The sequence below is a fragment of the Phycodurus eques genome, chromosome 5 (genome assembly GCF_024500275.1).
Source record: "Phycodurus eques isolate BA_2022a chromosome 5, UOR_Pequ_1.1, whole genome shotgun sequence".
NCBI classification, from domain to species: domain Eukaryota; kingdom Metazoa; phylum Chordata; class Actinopteri; order Syngnathiformes; family Syngnathidae; genus Phycodurus; species Phycodurus eques.
This window is the reverse complement of record NC_084529.1, coordinates 1,716,573-1,735,515: the sequence shown is the minus strand read 5'-3', so window position 1 is coordinate 1,735,515 and position 18,943 is coordinate 1,716,573. Positions and strand designations below refer to the sequence as shown.

General features: G+C 44.4%; 1 protein-coding gene across 1 annotated transcript; it reads left to right on the top strand.

Annotated features, from left to right (window-relative positions):
* The first annotated feature begins 442 nt into the window (after nt 1-442).
* Nucleotides 443-8,358, top strand: si:ch73-62b13.1 (Carbohydrate sulfotransferase 1-like). The gene is made up of 3 exons (XM_061676975.1): nt 443-575; nt 4,630-4,810; nt 6,438-8,358. Exons 2-3 carry the CDS (start codon nt 4,672-4,674, stop codon nt 7,604-7,606), a joined length of 1,308 nt encoding a protein of 435 aa, XP_061532959.1. The 5' UTR covers nt 443-575; nt 4,630-4,671; the 3' UTR covers nt 7,607-8,358.
* Nucleotides 8,359-18,943: the final 10,585 nt, after the last annotated feature.

The following is an 18,943-nucleotide window of genomic DNA, read 5'->3' as shown; positions in this document are numbered from 1 at the left end:
TTGGATGTTGTTGCGGATCCCCGCCGGGAACGTTAGTTACATTGACAGAGGCATCGATGATCCTGATGTCCATGATGAAAAGCGATTGCTGATGCCTGACAGGAGCTGATGAAACATGCTCCCATGCAAAGAAGACACACACACACACAAGCACGCACGCACATTTCAAGTTGATCATCGTGTAAGAAACTAAAAGCCGCCCGTGGTTCAGGTGGACTAAAAGCAGGCATTGTTTATTCAGGCGGGATGCAACACAACATAGGCGACGTGAAAGGTGCAGGATGCCGCGCGACAATACAATCTTGCACCCAATCTGGAGACGCCAGTTGGAGCCTGTGTGCTCTCTTGCCTCCTCCTCCTCCTCCTCCTCCTCCTCCTCCTCTTCATCATCTTCCTCCTCCACTCAGCCTGCCGCTGCTCTCTATCCTTGGCGCATCTCCATCCCTAACTCCCGCACCGGCTCTTCAGCATCATACGTAAAATAAATAAATAAAATGCAAATCATTTCTTTAAAAAAAAAAAAAAAAAAAACACCAGAGAAGACCGGACAAGCAGCACAATAAAACAGACTCGGGGTAAGGAAACAATTCTTTCTGCGGCTTTTACGCACGTTGAGCTTGAATGTACGTCCATAAGAGGAGCTGCGTTCGGACTTTTTTTGTTTGTTTGTTTGTTTGTTTGTTTGTTTTGCACATGACAGTGATGATGTGAGGAGGTTTCCCCTCCTCTCACAAACCGGCATGTTTTGATCGTGCCGTCTCTTTTCCCCCCATCACGCCGGAGGTTCGCGAGAAGTTCAGACTATTAACGTTTGATCATTTACGAAAGGTGTATTTATGCATGTGCATTTTACCTGCAAATGATATTGGTTAATATTGTAGTATGTTTCAGTTGTCGCTATTTCGCACTGAAAGATCACGTGGTGGCTCTCTCTCTCTCTCTCTCTCTCTCTCTCTCTCTTCCTCTCTGCACGAGAGTAAATGCATTTTTGCGACGAGCATAATCCGATTAAGATTTCCCTGAGCTGTTTGCATTTTCTTCGTGTTTGCGTGTTTCCTAAAGTAAGAGCGCCGGACAAACTGCATCCTCCGTCTCGTCCGTGGAGCTCCGCTTTATCTCTCCAGTGCACTTTGGAAGCATGGGATAACCAATGTTAGTTTTGAAACTATCCCAAATAGGATCATTTATCAAATTAACAGTGGGGATACTTTTTGTTTGTTTTGGAAGATGTGTTATGACTTAGTTTTGCTGTTTTTGTAAAGAGACAGTTAGTGTGTGTGTGATAAACAGCTTTGCCCTGAGCATGCAAGACCTCACTGAGCACGCCGTACTGTCGAAATCACACGCTCCTCACGTTCTTTCATCACTCGCATCCTTAATCCCTCAGTCCCTCCCTCATCATCGACCTCTGACCTCCTTCGTTGCCTCGTGTTCCACATTGTGCGTAGCTCGCGCGAATGGCAATACGTTCGACACGTTTACCGCTCTATGTTATCTCAGTCGTAAACGTTTACATACGTTAGCGTTTCCGATTCGTGCACAAATCCGGACGACGTTGCCGCATTAGGAACGGAACACCGTCGTGAACCCAGGACAATTGAGCGTGTTCGGCGAACCTAGCGTGCGTGTTTTTGCGAAGTGTATAAAACGCCTAACGTAAAAATGCTTAACATCGCTTGATGTCTGGAAAATGCGATAAATTGTATGTGGCTATTTCGACTTATGGCCACTTCAATGTTGGTGACATCGAATCGCAGTTTTTGGGATATTAAGCGACGTGAAGCTTTTTTGTGTGCTTACGTTAAGCGTCTTAGACTGATTCGCAGACCGGCAAGGTGTCGTCCACCCCGTTGGTGACCCCTGATTTATACCCAATATGTGTGAAACATCTAATACAGCCCGGTTTCTGTAATTTAAACAGCCCAAAACATTTGGCCTGCAGGTGCCAATTTTATTTATTTTTTTAATCTACAAATGGGGTGGTTATGAGTAAAGCCGTATTCAGTCTGCCTAGCAACAAGTGGCTGCGCAAACATGTGACATGACCAGGAAAAAGAATCTGAAGAACTCTGTTTACTCTGTTAATGTTAGTGGGATTTCTAGATATCCTATTTCCCCTAAGTACAGGTCAGGGGGCATTTATTTACTAAACTGAATATTGGGTGTTTATTTCAAGAAGCCATCTAATACAGGGAAGGCATTTATTTGTACAAATGCTTCTGTAAGAGTGGAGGTACACACACACACACACACACACACACACACACACACATTGCTGCTGTATTTGTTGTTTTGTCACGGGAGAATAGTTAATTCCATGTTGCAATGGGAATGTAATGTGTAACTGGCTCACATTAGCAGATTTCTACTTTCCATTTCCTACTATGTTATTCCCATCAATAATGCAGTGCAGTAGGAGGCAGAGGTAATTATTTCCCTCTTGTTTTGAAACCCGTCAACTACAATACATCAGCATCAGCAGGGGAAACACTAACCAAATAAGCGAGTTGTTTACCAAACTGCCCACAGGAGCGGCTTAAAAGTGTAGCACCGAAGGTACCGTATTTACAGCTACCTTGTGGCACAACTTTTTTCCAAAGGTAGAAAAAAGAAAATGTCTCTTTAGGGAGATTGGTTTATTTGTTCAAGTGGAGAACACACTCAGCGAATCATAGAGGCGCGGCGTCTCCAAGATATTTGGAAGTTAATAATTGGATGTTCTCCGTCATCCACCCTTTTCTTTCCAGAGAATTTGGTCCAAAATGTGCATTATTTGCAGTCATTTTTGTAGATTCATTCCCCCAAGCAGATGCAAAATAAGAGATGTCACACAATATAAAATGTATACATTTCATACTCACATATACCGTATGTGCTAACATTTCTGTTATTCCGAAGGAAAGTGCATGAAGAAACCGTTTCCCCCTGAAGGCTTCAATTGTGTAATTGCTGTTAGTTTGTAACTGCACTCAAACAGAATAGCTTATGATGTCAGATCAGTTTTTTTTCTCTGGCTCGCAGAGTGAACGTCTTTGGTTTGGTGCTGTTTGTGATGAACTCAACATCAAAAGCTGATCTCAGCTCAATGCGACCGATTCCTGGAGATATGAATCTGTAACAGGGACACGGGAACAGCATTAACGAACAAGGAGCAGATTTTAGAAAGCAGGGTGACAGAAGGAGAGCAATAATGTCGGTGATACGATGCATTGTTTACCTGTGGTTTTGATTGTGCTTGCCCGTGCACAGCCACTTTGAGCGACGGAAAGTCAGGGCTCTTAGGTCACTTTTATGCATCGGGAGTGGGACAAACGGATGGCTGAGAAATTTGCAGATATATATTTTTTTTAAAAAAAACGAAAAAGAAAAAACCCCACTTTTGCTTCCTTATGTCAAAGAGGTTAAAAGTGTGCGAGAGAAAGTTTAACATTCTCACCCACAGACACCAGCTACAGAGCATGTGGGCTAAATTATTACCCATAAGAGAGGAAAAGTGACTGAAATAACGGCTTTCAACGGTGTGCCAAGTATACCGAGCCTGCTGAAATATGCGCCACCAGGAATTGAATTGGAATTTACGAACTGAATTTGAAAAACATCCTTTGAATTTGTATTAACTGAAGTCCAATAAACTTGAAAGTGAATGTCAGATTTTCTTTTTTTTTTCTTTTATCGGCAAGCAAAATTCAAATGATGTATTTTCACATGCAGTTTGATCTTTTCAGATTTCAGCTCCACAAATTCAGTTTCAAATTAGCTGTGACAGACATCCGGGTACTATAAGGAATAGCAATCGATGCACAGATCTCGTCTTTGGCCAATCAGCGTCTTCGTTTTTTATCACGTGACGTAGGGATTCCCCGGGAAGTCAAATCTTCGAACCAGCGACAGTATTTTAAAGATCTGCGTATCGCCCATCGATTGCTATTCCTTGCAGTTCCCGGATGTCCGTCACAGCTCATTTGAAATTGAATGTGTCGAACCGAATCTGAAACGATCACACTGAATGTGAAAATATATCATTTGAATTTTCATTGCGGATAAAACAAATTCTTACATTCACTTTCAAGTTTATTGGACTTCAACGGTTTGATATGATATTGGGATGGTGATACAAAAAGCAGCCCCACTGTGATATATACAACAAATCTCTAACTTGAACATTCTCACAAGCATTGCAAGACGTTCTTCAATAGTTATTCAAATGTGATTATTTTAGTAGGGCTTTTTAAAATTTGCTTTTGTTTAGGGACGACGATAGGCCCCCAGCTAGTTACAGCGCTAGTCGCGACAGGACTGCTTGACTTTGCGCACAATATTGAATAAATTAGCATGCAAAAGCTTTATTTATTTTATTTTTTTGCTCAACTCTAGTCTCGATGACAGAAATTGTTAAAATATCCTATAAGTGGATAATTATTAACACCCAGAACAGACAAACAAAGTGGGAAAAGCTGATTTAAAAAAAAAAAAAAAAAAAAGAAGGCCTACAAAATGAACAAAAGCTAAGCTGTACTTGTAAAACGATGACCAAATCAATCAAAAGGGATTCTCATTCCGGGTGTGTGTGTGTGTGTGTGTGTGTGTGTGTGGGCGTGTGTGTGTGCGCGCGCACATGTTTCTCATCAGTGTGAAGGATGTAAAGCCAAAGGGGGTGGAGTGAAGAACAGGATGGAGTGCTCCTGGAAGACTGTGTTGCTGCTGGTGTGTGCTTCACTGGGGGTCCAGTACACGGCCATTCGCACCCTGAGGGACTCGCTGTCTGGACCCTGTCAGAGTGTCCACCGGTGTCAGAACAGACGTCACAGAGGTATCACAACCGGTCCGCGCGTCTAACATTAATAATGGAGAGAAGGCCATGTCCGTGGTAGAGACGGAGGTAAATATGGACCCGTTGTGGGTATAAAAGAAAGTGAAACCCGTCAAGACTGAGGTCAAATCAGAATGGAAGCCAAGGAACGAGGAAAGCACATCATTAACCCGAGAAATTGCCAAGTAGACGTGTGAACGAAGAAATAAGATCCGTGATTCGGTTTACAATCATCGTCCGATTTTTCGGAATTCATCCCTTCCTATCCTACGCCTGTTCCTGGCGCCCCCATTTGCAATCAACTCCTCATCAGTCGTAATTACATGTTAGCTGTTTGTGCTATATAGAGAGAGTCAGCATTTCATAAGCCCCTGCAGATATCACAGGAAAAGAAGCTTCTTCCAAATGATTTATACTTTATTGCCTCATGTCGTGTTTACCTTTTCCGAACTAGCAGTAATGATAAAAAATGACACTGAACACACTTAATTTACACTGAAGATTTTTGGTTTTAAAAGGACCCCAATAGTTGCTTAAGAAATGATACATGACAAATTCACAAGAGGTTCAGTTATAATTTAAATCGAGGCTCATTGAAAGATAACATTATGTGATTATTTCTTAAAGAATTGACACTTAAAAGAGCCAATCTTCCGTCATTAAAAATAATGGAACTCATAAGACTCCCCAAATAACAAGTCTTTCCCTCTTCACTTCTAAAATGCTACGCTGTGGGACTGTTGTGGCCGACTCTTGAATATCATGTGGACCGCCAGACTGGTGTCGTCGCCCCCCTTCTCGAGAAGCAACCATATAGAATATCCACAGTGTCCTCTTCCTGAGGACGGAAGAAGTGAGCTCAGTTTCCTCACCACCGATCCAGGAGGTGCAATGCACCGGCGCGCTACGCTTGCCAAGATACTGGGGCATGCATGGAAGTTTGCCCCGACCAGGAGGTGTGATTTGGGAAAGGCATTCAACCGTGTTCCTTATGGTTTCCAGTAGAAGTGAGCCAGTACTACTGGGATTTAGGCCCTCGACGACAGCTCATTTGGTACCTGTACAATTGGAGCAGAAGCTTGGTCCACACTGACAAAGTTGGACTCTGCCGACGACTCCTCGTTGGTCGCAGCTGACTGTGCAGGACGGGAATCCACACGTCTAAATCTGAGGCCGTGGGTCTCCGTCGGAAAAGTGCGATTCGTGGTATTGATTTACTGGCCGCGCTCACCTATGGTCACGCCTACGGGCAATTGAGAGTTTTCAATGAACCTACCTCGCATGCTTTTGGAATGCAGAAGAAAGCCAGAGCCCCCGTAGAAAACCCACACAAGCGTGGGGAGAACATGCAAACGCCACCGGGAAAGACCAATATGAAAAAGGGGTTTCAGTGTGGGGCGTCCATCTGCCTCGAGAAAGATAGAGGGACAGAGGGTAGAGAGAGTGCGAGACTGAGGGTAGAAGGATTTGGGGATGCATGAAAAACATTGTGCACCGCTATAACCGTCTAAAAAGCAGTCGTCAATGTACCATTTATAAATACAAACATTCACCTTGGAAAAAAAGAGAAAATATGCTTTAGTGTGCAATGCACTGAAACATGTTGTTCTTTCCCCCCCCCTCAAAGAATCCAATTGGAGAACCTTGTGTGATGAGAGTTGGATGTCCATGGAATCCCCTCGGAAGCATATCCTGCTCTTTGCCACAACACGCAGTGGTTCGTCTTTCACCGGTCAGCTGCTCAACCAGCACCCTGAGATCTTTTACATGTTTGAACCTCTCTACCACATCCAGCAGGCCTTCACAAACTCCAGCGGCAGGATGCGTCGTTCTTTGGACCGCCGGGCCCTCCTGGGAGCATACAGAGACCTCCTGCTCAACTTGTACAACTGCGACCTTCACTTTATGGAGAGTTACATTCGCCCTGAGCCCCAGGACCATGTCACTAATTCCTTCTTTCGTAGAAGCTCTAGTCATGCCCTTTGTTCTCCTCCAGTGTGTCTGGAAGGAGGGGAAGGAGCGACACCTGATTCACCTGAAGACAGTTGGTGTTCCAAGAAGTGCGGTGCGTTGAACCTCACCTTAGCGTCAAAGTCATGTCTGTCCAGAGGCCAGGTAGCCATAAAGACTGTTCGGATCCCCGAGGTGGGGGACCTGAGAACTTTGGCCGAAGATCCACGTCTGGACCTGAAGATCATCCACCTGGTGAGGGACCCTAGAGCCATTCTCGCCTCACGCATGACAGCGTTTTCAGATCAATTCCGTGCTTGGAAAATATGGAACGCGACAGGGCGGCAACCGCGATACGTGGACCTATCCCAGATAACCAGCACCTGCCAGGACATGGTGGCATCTGCAGAAGCAGGCTTGCGGAGACCGACTTGGCTGCAGGGCCGCTACCGCTTAGTAAGATATGAAGACCTAGCATTTAACCCGAAGCACAGGGCCAACGAGCTCTACCAGTTTATTGGCCTAGAGATGGAGGACAGGGTGCAAACATGGATCGAGAGGAACACCAACAGCAATCTGTCCGCTCCATTCGAATGGAATTACAAGTACTCCACCACCAGAGACTCCAGAATGACGGCTGAGAGTTGGAGGCTTCGTCTGGGCTATGATATTGTCAGGACCGTGCAGAATCTGTGTAACGACACTTTGGCCCTGCTGGGATACAAACGCGTTCGTTCTGCAGCCCAATTAAGAAACTTGTCCTATAGTCTAGTGGCGCCCGTCACTTTTCAACCCGACCTTTCCCAAACTTGGGTCACAACCAAAAACGGCCAGGCAAGCACATAATTGATCTTTGTTTTTTTTAAATCATTGATTCACGTGCGGCACGGTGGACGACCGGTGAGAACATTTGCCTCACAGTTCTGAGGGCCCGGCTTCAAATCCGGCCCCGCCTGTGTGGAGTTTCTCCGGGCTCTCCGGTTTCCTCCCACATCCCAAAAACATGCGAGGTAGGTTCATTGAAAACTCTCAATTGCCCGTAGGCGTGAATGTGAGTGCGAATGGTTGTTTGTTTAAATGTGCCCTGCGATTAGCTGGCAACCGGTTCAGGGTGTAACCCGGCTTCTGCCTGCAGTTAGCTGGGATAGGCTCCAGCACGACCGCAACCCTAGTGAGGAGAAGCGGTACAGAAAATGCATGGATGGCTGGATGGATGATGTACGTATGTGCAGATGTCAACATTACTAAGATTGGGTTCTCATTTGGATCTTGGACTGAAAGGGTTTGGGAAACCCTCAAATCAGTCGTCAGATCGAAAAAAAAATCAATACAAAGTGGTACAATGTACCTCTGTTACGCATTTATATATTTATGCAGGTGATTCGGTGCTCCGTCATGAAAAAAATAATGAAACGAAATACATGATTTATGTAAATATCGTATTTGCTATTTGAGTACTGATGTGCCGGGTATCAAAATGTGCGACATTTGCACAGAGCTAAACTAAATTGCACAGTATATGGCTGTGTGTTGTATATATGAGTGCATAGGTTTTTTCCATTTATTATTCTGTTATTGTAAAAAAAAAATATATATATATATATATATATATATATATATATATATTTAAAAGTCACATAATTGATGCAAATAAAATAAGCAAATGATGTGCTTACTGAATGTGCTTTGGGCATGTTATCATTTTAACGACAGTATAGTACAATTGTATATTCTTTAAAAAAAAAATCATTATTCAAATGTTACTTTGACTCATTTTTAGTGATTTATTTTTTCATTTCATTCTTAGAGGCACACAAACTTGTTTTCTGGTTTTACTGCTATGGAATCAAGCACATTATAATGTAAATCTTTTATAATTTTGGACTAAATTGCAATTCCATGAGGTGATGCTGCCCTTCACTCAAATGTACAGCAAGTCGTTGGTCAAGGACTGCAAACATTCAATTTGGAATTCAGTGTGTTTATATGTAATAGCAGACTAAGAATCAGAATGTGAGCAATAAGAGATTACCAGTAATGTGGTAATGCAGATGCATTGATTTATTTCTTAATTTCTTTGAACAATTGTGCAAATGATGCAAAGTCCTCTAGCAATTTAGAGCTGTTTGAAATAACCAGTAGGGCGCAGAGGCTTCGAGGAATTATGCAGTTTCAAGACGCTGGTAGTGCGACGATCTGGGACAATGTCAATTGTGCAACTACTTCGCAAGCACACGAGTGGTCAGTATTGGTCAACAACAGATATGCAAATAGTGCAGAGTGTACGAATAAACGCATAAATGGCCCGACAGATGTGAGAACAATCCCAAGACTAAATGGGCGGCATGTTACAATGGAATTGTAAGTTAACGGCTGTTGGAATGTCTGCTAGTTTTAGTTGGCATTGTTCGAAAGCGCCTACCTGAGGGGAGGAGCCGGAAGAGGTGGTGACCGGGATGTGGCGGGTCCAAGAGGGCAAAATAAGCCACAAAACAAAGCCAATGCTGAATTGGAGCAAATTTGGCCAACTTCGTGGGGACTGTTACGCTAAATCTGAGGCGAAATTGCCCCTTCAATCTATTTCGATCCTCTCCGTTCTATCTTTCCTGCAGCTGCTCTGCTATAAATGCTGACACCGCGAATATCTCTACATACATCGCGAGATCCTGGGGAGGGCAAAGAGGATTTAAAATGCACAGCAAAAAGAATATAATCTGCAAGCCTCACACAAATTGCTCATAAAGTAAACCTTTATCCCAGTCGAGGAAATGTACGTCATCATTTTTGGGCTATTCCCCCTCTGTCATGCAATCTGCAAGTGGACTGAGTCAGCCTCAAGCTAATTACCTATTTCTTCACACTTCAATAATAGCATTCTCTTTCCATCAACTTGAATGTGCTGACACAATGGCATCAATACTGGTGAAATTATGAGGTACATGCTTGGGGGGGGGGGGGGGGGGGGGAAACTGCACAAAATCTATACTTTCCTGGCTGCAGTCTAAGTACAGTACAGTAGATGACCCGAATGCAATGCACTGTTTCATTTCCTTATTCATTCGTTCATTGGCTTAAAGTAGGAGAAAGCAATACGTGTGGTGAGCTCTAATTTACTTTGAAGCCACTTTGGAAAAGACAAATAAAAGAGGTGAATGTGAATTTGCAAGCAGTCACCCTCTTATTTTGATTTTTTTTTTTTCCAACCACATCCCATTTTCCTGTCTCGTCATTCTTTGTGATGCAAGAGTTGTACCGTATAAGCACAGCACACAACTCAGTGGCCCAGAAGAGGTCCCAAGACTGGTCCAGCACTATCAGAGGCCAATACATTCGGGGATCTCTGTGACATAATACATGTTTTAGGGATGTTTTTAAGGGTGAAAGAAACGATGGCATGATTGCAGGGCTCCAATGTCGTTGCCAGGGTTTCTGGAAACACGGTCATCTTTCTTGACCAAAGCGACACGATCCTCCATCTTCGGGGCAGACAGTGTGAACCAGCCGCCGCTGACGTTTTGTTAAGTACCAGCTTGACCTTCCAGCACTGCTGTTGTGTCACTGTGGATGGAATCAGTTCTGTCGCATAATTTCCCCTCTGTGTTTCCTTAAATCCCTTCCGTAATCACCAGGTTCAACCAGTGGCTTGTTATAATAAGATGAGGGAGGGATGTCCTCGGAGTTGATCCTCGAGCTACAGGTATGTGGTCCATGCAGACTTTAATATCACATGGTCTCTACGGTTCTTTAAGGACCTATACGGGCAAGCAGCCAGGATATTGGCAAATTAGGAGCTCTCTCGCTGACACGCAAGCACTTTGCAGACATTTTGTGTTGTCGCATCGCATGCAAACAAACACGCACTGCCTCTTTGTGAGATTTTGCAGCTTAGCAGTATAAAGAGTGGCTGCACAACGATCTGCCCTCTTTTAAGATGACATTGATTTAAGAAAAGTCAGAGGCTGGGGAGAGCACAGCAAACAGAATATTGACAAACCGCTTAAAATGACTTGGGAAAAGTGCTGTTGACGATCGGAGAAAAATCACCGGGAGATGACGATTCCTATTTGAATGCAGTACACAGCGTAACGTAGGCTATAAAAAACAAAAATAAATAAATAAAAAACAAATAAAAAAGGATTTCATCCTAATATTCAAGATGGTGAGAAAATACTTAAAGCTCATTTGACTCCAAAGCACGACAGCCGTTTCTCTCGTCACACAAGCGCCACAATCCCACAGGCGCTGGCGCAGACATATTGCATTTTTCACTCTGCTCACAGGAAAGCAAAGATGTCATATATGGAGAGATTAAGGAGCATTTAGAAAACACTTTGAGCCGCCGGAGCCCCGAGCAGACATCAGCCGCAGTCCCAGCTTCAGTCACATACTGTTATTTCCCCCATGTGCACAGTTCAGACCTACACAGACAGCACTCCGCACGCAACCCTGCTCTTCATCCGTCGTCGACTCTTTTCTGTGCTCGCTTGCACCGTTTTCTCCGTTTCACTTAACTCCACGTCATTTAAATGATTTTTAGCAGGTCTAACAAATGTTGCCTGCGCACAATCTGGCACGTATGATTTGCTTCCTATTAATCCTAAAATTGTTGCCGACATCCAATTGCTCATTGTAAAAACTGCAGAGATAGAAAAGTAGAACAGTGTATCAGTGTTTCGTGATGCTCAACCTCACCAGGTCTGAGGATTCGTAGCTTCAGGGCTTCTTACTTCGCCAGGAGTTTGAAAAAAATCAATTCAAAGTGAGAAACAGACAGATGTTCTGCGTGCGGGTTTTGGCTTGCTGCCCAACCAATCAGCAGCTTGCGCATTCACACCCCCCCCCCCACCTATTTATTTCCTTTCATTCCCAGCTCCAGTTTCAGAAGGCAGTAGGTATGAAAATGTCCGTGGGGTTTTTGTTTTCCATTCTCCCCGCAGAAGTGTCGTACAACGGGAGGTGGAATAAAGTGCTGCACGAGGCGTAGGCTGCATTTTCACAGAAAGCGTGAAGATATCTTTTACAGAGGTCTGTGAGTTTGGCTTCTGGATTTGATTTTGGTTTTTTGATTTTCTTTACCTAAATGACTTGGGCAAAACAAAAATTGCATGTAGCAATGGGAAATGGATGGTATCACCTGGTCATTACACTTGCAGAAGGTGAAAATGTCATAAAACATGAAGTCACTCTCCTATTTACAACTGTAACAACTTCCACTTGGTTTGGGAAGACTTTCTACACAATGTTGTAGTGTGCCCGTGGAATTTATTCATCCCAGAAAAACCTTTGCGAGGTCAGATGTCACAATTGCAATAGCGAGTTCGTCCCGGAGGTGTTTGATACGGTTGAGGTCCGGACTCTCCAAACGCTGTCCGCAACTCACATGTTGTCACCTCGATTGATCGTTCAGGTATCGGTGAGCTAATGCGTCCAAACCTCCACAGTAACAGACTAAGACGTCACTCGAGACGCAGACGGAGTGTTTCGCGTCTGCTGGAATCAGGGAGCGCTTGGAGCTCGGCTCAGTTTCAAACTACAAAGACCATCTCCTGATCTTTTTTAGCAGATAATCACTCCATGCTTCTTTTTGTTTTTCTTTTTTTGTCAATAACACACCATGCTTTAATGAGTACTTAAGTAAGCTTAGCTAATGACCAGAGTCAAGGAGAAACAGCTTAAGCCACATCCGGTCCAAAGAAATGCTGAGAATGTCAGGGAGGATTTTTGGAACGATCCTTCTTCAGCCCCAGGCAGGAGTTAGCCTGGACCGACTCACTTCAGCCAATCCGCAGGATGAACGCATGGATGAATGCCTTTTAGTGTTTGATTCGGAAAAATAAAGCTCTCCGCTTTTATGCTTGTTTCTTTTTCCCTATGCCATTTTCCACAAAACATTTTGCAGGCTACGATGTGCAAAGAAGCAGGCAAGATGTCATCATCGGGATACGGAGAGTTGTTAACTCGGAATCATTTCCATTCTAATCATTTCAACACTATCATATACAGTGCAGAAACTGAACTTATCTTGATAACTATTTATCGCTCCATGGCTCCTGGTTCTGTACACTGGCTAGAACATTCTGACCACTTGCAGAATCATCTTTCTTTAAAAGGTGAATGGTAGTTTGAATTGACACTCTAAGAGTAGTATACATTCAACAATACGCTGATTATTAACGGCTGTGATTATATTTAAATGAAATGAAATGACTCAATCTATCCACCCGTGTATTTTCTGCATCACATGTACTGACTGGGGTCACGGGTGAGCTTGAGCCCGATCCCAGCCAATTTGAGGGACCCCGGCCTCTCATGTACTTTATCTGTCGCAGCCAATCACAGACAAACAACCGTTCACATTCACATTCCCCCCCCCCTACGGACAACGTGGGGCCTGTGCATGACTCATTGCATTGCATATATGTTGTTAAAAGCTGGAGTAAAATAAAGTTGTCAAAGTGGGAGCTGAAGAGTGGTCTGCAGAGCCTCGTTTGAATCGGAAGCGACATTTCAATGCGCCCCGACTCTAATGCTTCGTCTTTTGAGACACTCGACCGTCAAAGCCCGCTGCTTTTGGCTCAGCTCGAGCGGGGCTGTCCACTTTCTTCCCACTAACAAGCTAACTAGTGATCGGCGCTTATCAGCAGAACACGGTGAACAAGGGAATCCACACCCGAAACATACTGGCAAAAACACAAAAGGCGAAGGTCAAACCCCAAGTAGGAGTTCGGAATGCATACTCGGGCTAATGAGTTGCTCCGTCAGCAGAAGGAGATGTTCGGCAACAGCAGGAAAACTTCAAAAGCTTCGTGAAAGTGATGATGAACTCAACAAACTGGAGACCGTTAGCAAGGGAGCTGCAGGAGATTAATACGGCGAGCCTGCAATATACTCAGAAGCATGTGGATGATAAACCCTTGACAAAGTCAAACAAGCTGAACTGTGCGGCTCTGTCCAGTCCAATGTGTTCAAGGTCTGTGACAGTGTGCCGGCTGCCGCAGATAAGATGGAATATCTCGGGGGACAGTCCAGGTGTAACGACCTGGCGATTGATGGAATAGCGGAGTCACCGGAAGGGAGACCTGGGCTGAGACGGAGGAAAAAGTCAAGAAGGTCCTGGCTGAAAACCAGTAGCTGAAAAAAGGAGCTTGAGGTGGAGAGGGCCCATCTTAAATGGTAACCTAAAGGAGAACGATAGAACAATGCAGAGGCCAAATGTCTAAAAGTCCCCAGGTCTTCGCAGATGCAGGTACGCCAGGAGGAAGACGAAAGAGCCCATGCCAGGGCCGAGAGCTGCGATCGAGCTCGGAGATATCAAACTCTTCATCCTAGTACACCAAAACCACTAAGAAACTCAAAAGCTCCAACTAGGTACTGTATACCAAACTATGAATGACAATAAACAACGCCCACAACGTCCGAACGGAGTACTTTAACACAAAGAACGTCTGAAGATGATAATGTCCTAACTTTTGAACGCCAACAATTCTTAATATCACCGACAATTGCCACTATTACACCGATGAACAGTTTAAGAACACATTTAAGTCTGTAAACAAAATATCAATAATGCATTTTAATAGCAGAAGCCTTTATGGCAATTCCCAACACTATCTCGGTCAATTTACTCAGCCTTTCAGCATAAGCAGTATAATCGCAGACAGTCGAACTATTTAGAGACTAAGCGCTAGACTAAGCGTAAGTCTTTTACTTCCTCGTTCTCCTTTGAATGACAAATGAGATCATTGACTGACACCTTTTGTTCTTTTTCTATTTTATACACCGGTAACTATTTATCTTTCTTCTCTTCAATGTTTGAAACAAAGGAATCAATCAATCAATCAAAGTGCATTCCCGAACGTGTCGAATGCACAATTCGTGTGATGTAGGGTAACGATGACTTAACACGTGAGTACAATTGAAAGTTTCCAAGAATTCACCGGAAAATTTCCTGCTTCTTCTTCCTCCTGTGACAAACCAGACGTGCAGATTTCTGGACAAAATTCCTCTTACGTGTGCAACAGCAAGTTTGTGGTAGAAGTGTCAGAAATATTGAAACATTTGACAGTGTAACTCATCATAAATGGGCGTAAAATAACAGGATCTACACTTGGGGACGCTACCGATCGGGAGGAAATATTGGCGTTTGCCCTTTCCTTCTTTGATTTGACTTCACTGGTGTATTGCACCCAACCCCGCTGCTATAATGTCATTCTATTACGAGATCTCACGCAGGGATCTGCTATGCCGCTATACCCGCGTTGCTAGGTTGCTCGGGTATTGAATAGTGCCCACGTAAACCGCACGAGGAAACGTTATTTACAGCTGCCCAATGGCGCCGTTTTCCCCATTGGAAAAAGGAGCAATTACCCAACTTCTCCTCCAGTGTTGCTCTACGCCAGCCTACGCTTGAGCTTCAACCACTGCGCACTCGTCTCCTCTTTTCCATCTTTTTCTTAATCACTTTCTTCCCATTCCTTCTGATAGTTCAAGTCACAGAGCCTCGGCCGCATCAGCGCCTCAGGGCCGGCGCGGCCGCGGATGCGAACAAATGACGACTATCCCCGCTGACAGCAGGGGCCGTCTATCTGTGTCATGCTAATTGAATTTCATAAATACAATCAGAGGGATGTGTCATGTGCAGAGCTTTGGTCTTTGCGATTGTGCATTACCGACACACGACCGAACAGTGTGATGATTGCATGACAGAGGTACTTGGCCGTGAGACAAATGATGAACGCGAAGTCGATATATTTTTTTCCTTGCAGGAAGAAGAGGTTGCCAGAGACGTATTAGAATTGTGTGACAGGATCAGGCGCCTCATAATTTGGTTAAAACCTTGCTGAATGTGAACGAAAGCTTTGCCAGCAATCTATCATCGCTGATCAGTGGGTCGGTTATTTGCAAAACAGGGTTGCAGTCGTCCCGCCGACCAGCATATGCACACTCAGCAAAAAGCGTATATTCAGGCTGGAACAGATGCTGTACACGGACCATATGCCTAAACAGAAAGCACCCAATTAGCTGGTTAACGAGCCAGGCATTGACGCGAGCGAGAAGCTCCTTTTGAAGTGGAGTTAATCCCCGTTGATGCACTTTGAGGAAGTATTGATCTGACGACGCACCAAGTTCCCCTCCGAGGATGCCATCGACCAACTCACCCAGAGAGTCTTTACACTTTGCAAACTCACTCCAGGGATTTGTTTTTACGCTAACAGCAAAGAGGCAACTGACAGGGCTCCCTGAAAGGCGCATCTGACTTATGATGATAAATACCTTCAGAACTCTTTTGCCGATGATGATTTTGAGATGGAGCGGGGGGAGGTGCGGCTGAGATCACAACTCCGCTGTAACAAGCTTCAGCGCGAGCGACAAATGCTCAATTCAGCTCACACACACACACACAAAAATCGAAAAGCGAAAAGCACAGCTTCAATGAGTTTGCCAACGCAAAAACGTGGAGGAACTGCAATTGCATCAACTGAAAATGCCGAATAATGAACTGAATTCGTGACCGTAAAGAATTTATCACCGTGCATCGCAAGATACCGCACAAGCGTCCCCATTCAGAGCTGTAAGTGGTGTGGTAATGTCATAGGAGCAATCTGATTGGATGCGTTGTATTTCGATGCGACGACGTGGCATCGTTATTGTATTTCACAACGCGGTACCACTCTGAAGGCGCCAATGCAGTAAAACCCCGTAAAAACCATTGCTAAAAATCTGTGGAGTGACAAATAAAGTTCCTAAATGCTTGCCCGGACCTTCTTGAGGCTGCCTGTAGAAAACCCACGAAAAGCAACAGGCGTGCGGGGCTAATGCGCCAACGTTTTCGTCAGGTATGATAACGTTGAACCTGTGTGTCAGAAGAAATACATGCCTTTGCACTGATGTAATGTATTCTATGTTCATTATAACAATCTTTTGCTTTAGTGCAAGGATAGGAAAGTAGGCCTGATTACTCTCTGAATCCAAAATAGGCGGACACTTCTTAGAAGCAGCAATCAGGTTGTATTTGAACTGTTTTTCTCACATTACTCTCAGTATATTCTCCCGTTGGGGCAGCGTCAACGCGCTTGGACTTGCGCACTTTTCATTTGCGTGCATTCTCCTGCCCAGACTTCACTGCGCGTGAACTGCGAATAAACAACCGCACCTAAGAGGCATGACTCACTGACAGCTGAGGCTGGCTTAAAACCATGGAAACATTGATTTTTCCTTCGGACTTGTGAATGTCATTTAAAACAATTCCCCTATACACAAGCAAATGTGTGGTCGGCCAGTCAGGACATGCAGACTGTTACGGCTAGTGGTTACAATTCAACTACGAAGGAAAATGCGTTTTCTTTTTTTGATAGTGTTTTGTTTTTTTAAACTTTTTAACTAAAGCCAATACAAGTAATTAAATCAGAATACTGTGCTTATGACTCAATTCAATCATGTTTGGAGGTCTGTTTAAAAAAAAAAAAAAAAAAAAAAGGGTGTCCCGACAACTGTGCTCTAGATCAGCAGTACCCAACCTTTTTTTCTCGCTGGAAAAGTCCTTTGCTAATCTTTTAAGATTTCAATGTGTGAACTGTGCTGTCGTCAACTTGCGATAAGTGTTTTGTTTTGTTTTCTTGAATGCCTCACAAAAGCAGCGGAGCCCCGGCGAAGTAAAACACAATCTAGTCTGTGTTACAAATTGCTGTAACTGCATGACAATTGTATGATCTTGTCTCGAATAAATTGGCTCCAAGTGTTACTGTCGCACAATCTTCACTAAGTGCACAGGCAACGTTTTCAGTAACATTCATCAACTTCTCTAGTCATTTCCACAAAGGGGAATTGACCTTTACACTTTGGACTACGCTGTATTTCATTAGCATCTGTTCAAACGAAAATAAAAACGGACTACACCCTGAACCGGTCGCCAGTCAGTCGCAGGGCACGTACAGTGTACTGTAGACACGGACAACCATTCGCACTCGCATTCGCACCGTCGCCGAGTGGGAACCGAACCCGCTGCCTGCTCCAAAATCAGGCGAGTGTACCACTACGCCATCAGTGACCTCTTCATCGACCACCATCTTTTATCCGTCCATCCATCCAGTCTGTGTAGCGCTTATCCTGCGAACAACTGTGAGGCAGATGTGCTAACCGCCTGCTCGCCGTGCCGCCGTTTCGGCGTCACTAAAACCAAAAAAAGCGGAAGAAACAAAACAAAACAATGGCAGTTCACTCTCGAGGTCCTCCCTGGTCTGAAGTCTGACGAGACTAGCGGACCGCTTGCACGATGTCTCGTGATGATGGTATGTGTGACCTTTGAGGCATTTTTTTTTTTTTTTATTCCAAATCGTACCACTTTAGGGGCACTTGGATGTCTCGCCATTTGCAAGTGAATAAATCATCACTGCAAATGCAAGAAACGGCCCTGATTGGGGGAACCAGAACAATGCTCGGTCGTCAGAGATGTGGCCACGGGGGCAGGCAGCCGAGGCAATTGTCCAAGGCCCTGAGCTAAAAGATGGCTGACATTGACCCATATCAACGCAAAAACCAGGGCACTGCATTTAGATGATGATGTGCAATGAAAATCCCCCGCATAGCGCCCCCTTACTCGCTGTTGCCGGCCGGTGGCTAATAGAGATGGTTCCTATTGCTCCATTTTATCGACCCGCCCGTTTTTGTCTTACGGGAGGGTCTCCGCGGTTCTTCTTGCCTGAATTACTCCCCTGGGTATGAGTCACTCGAACAACAAATCATTTTTTCCACTTCCAAAATACATACTAGCATCTCACGCAAGACGCCACTCTTTATCAACAGAAGCCGCAGTGAGTATAATACCCTGCTGATTGTATCCTATTATTCAGCGTGACATTCATCTTGAGTCTTGCATAATCCGGCAGCCTTTGTCCATTTCCACTGCAGCCTAATGAAGCGCTTTCAAGAGATCGGTAGAACCACAATTGAAAGATTTCGTGGCCCTGAAGGATGAATACAGAATGCATCCGTTATGCCCGCCGCCAAAGATTCTCATCGTTTGGATGAACTGCAAAACCCTTTACCGAGTCTGGTGTTCACTTGGGATTTGAAGGTTTCTTTTAATCGTGGTACGGGTCCCCGTAGAGTATTGTGAAATGAAACTTCAACAAGGTTTTCGGAATCAGGGAAGGAAGGCAAATTCAGTTAAGCTATCAATCAACT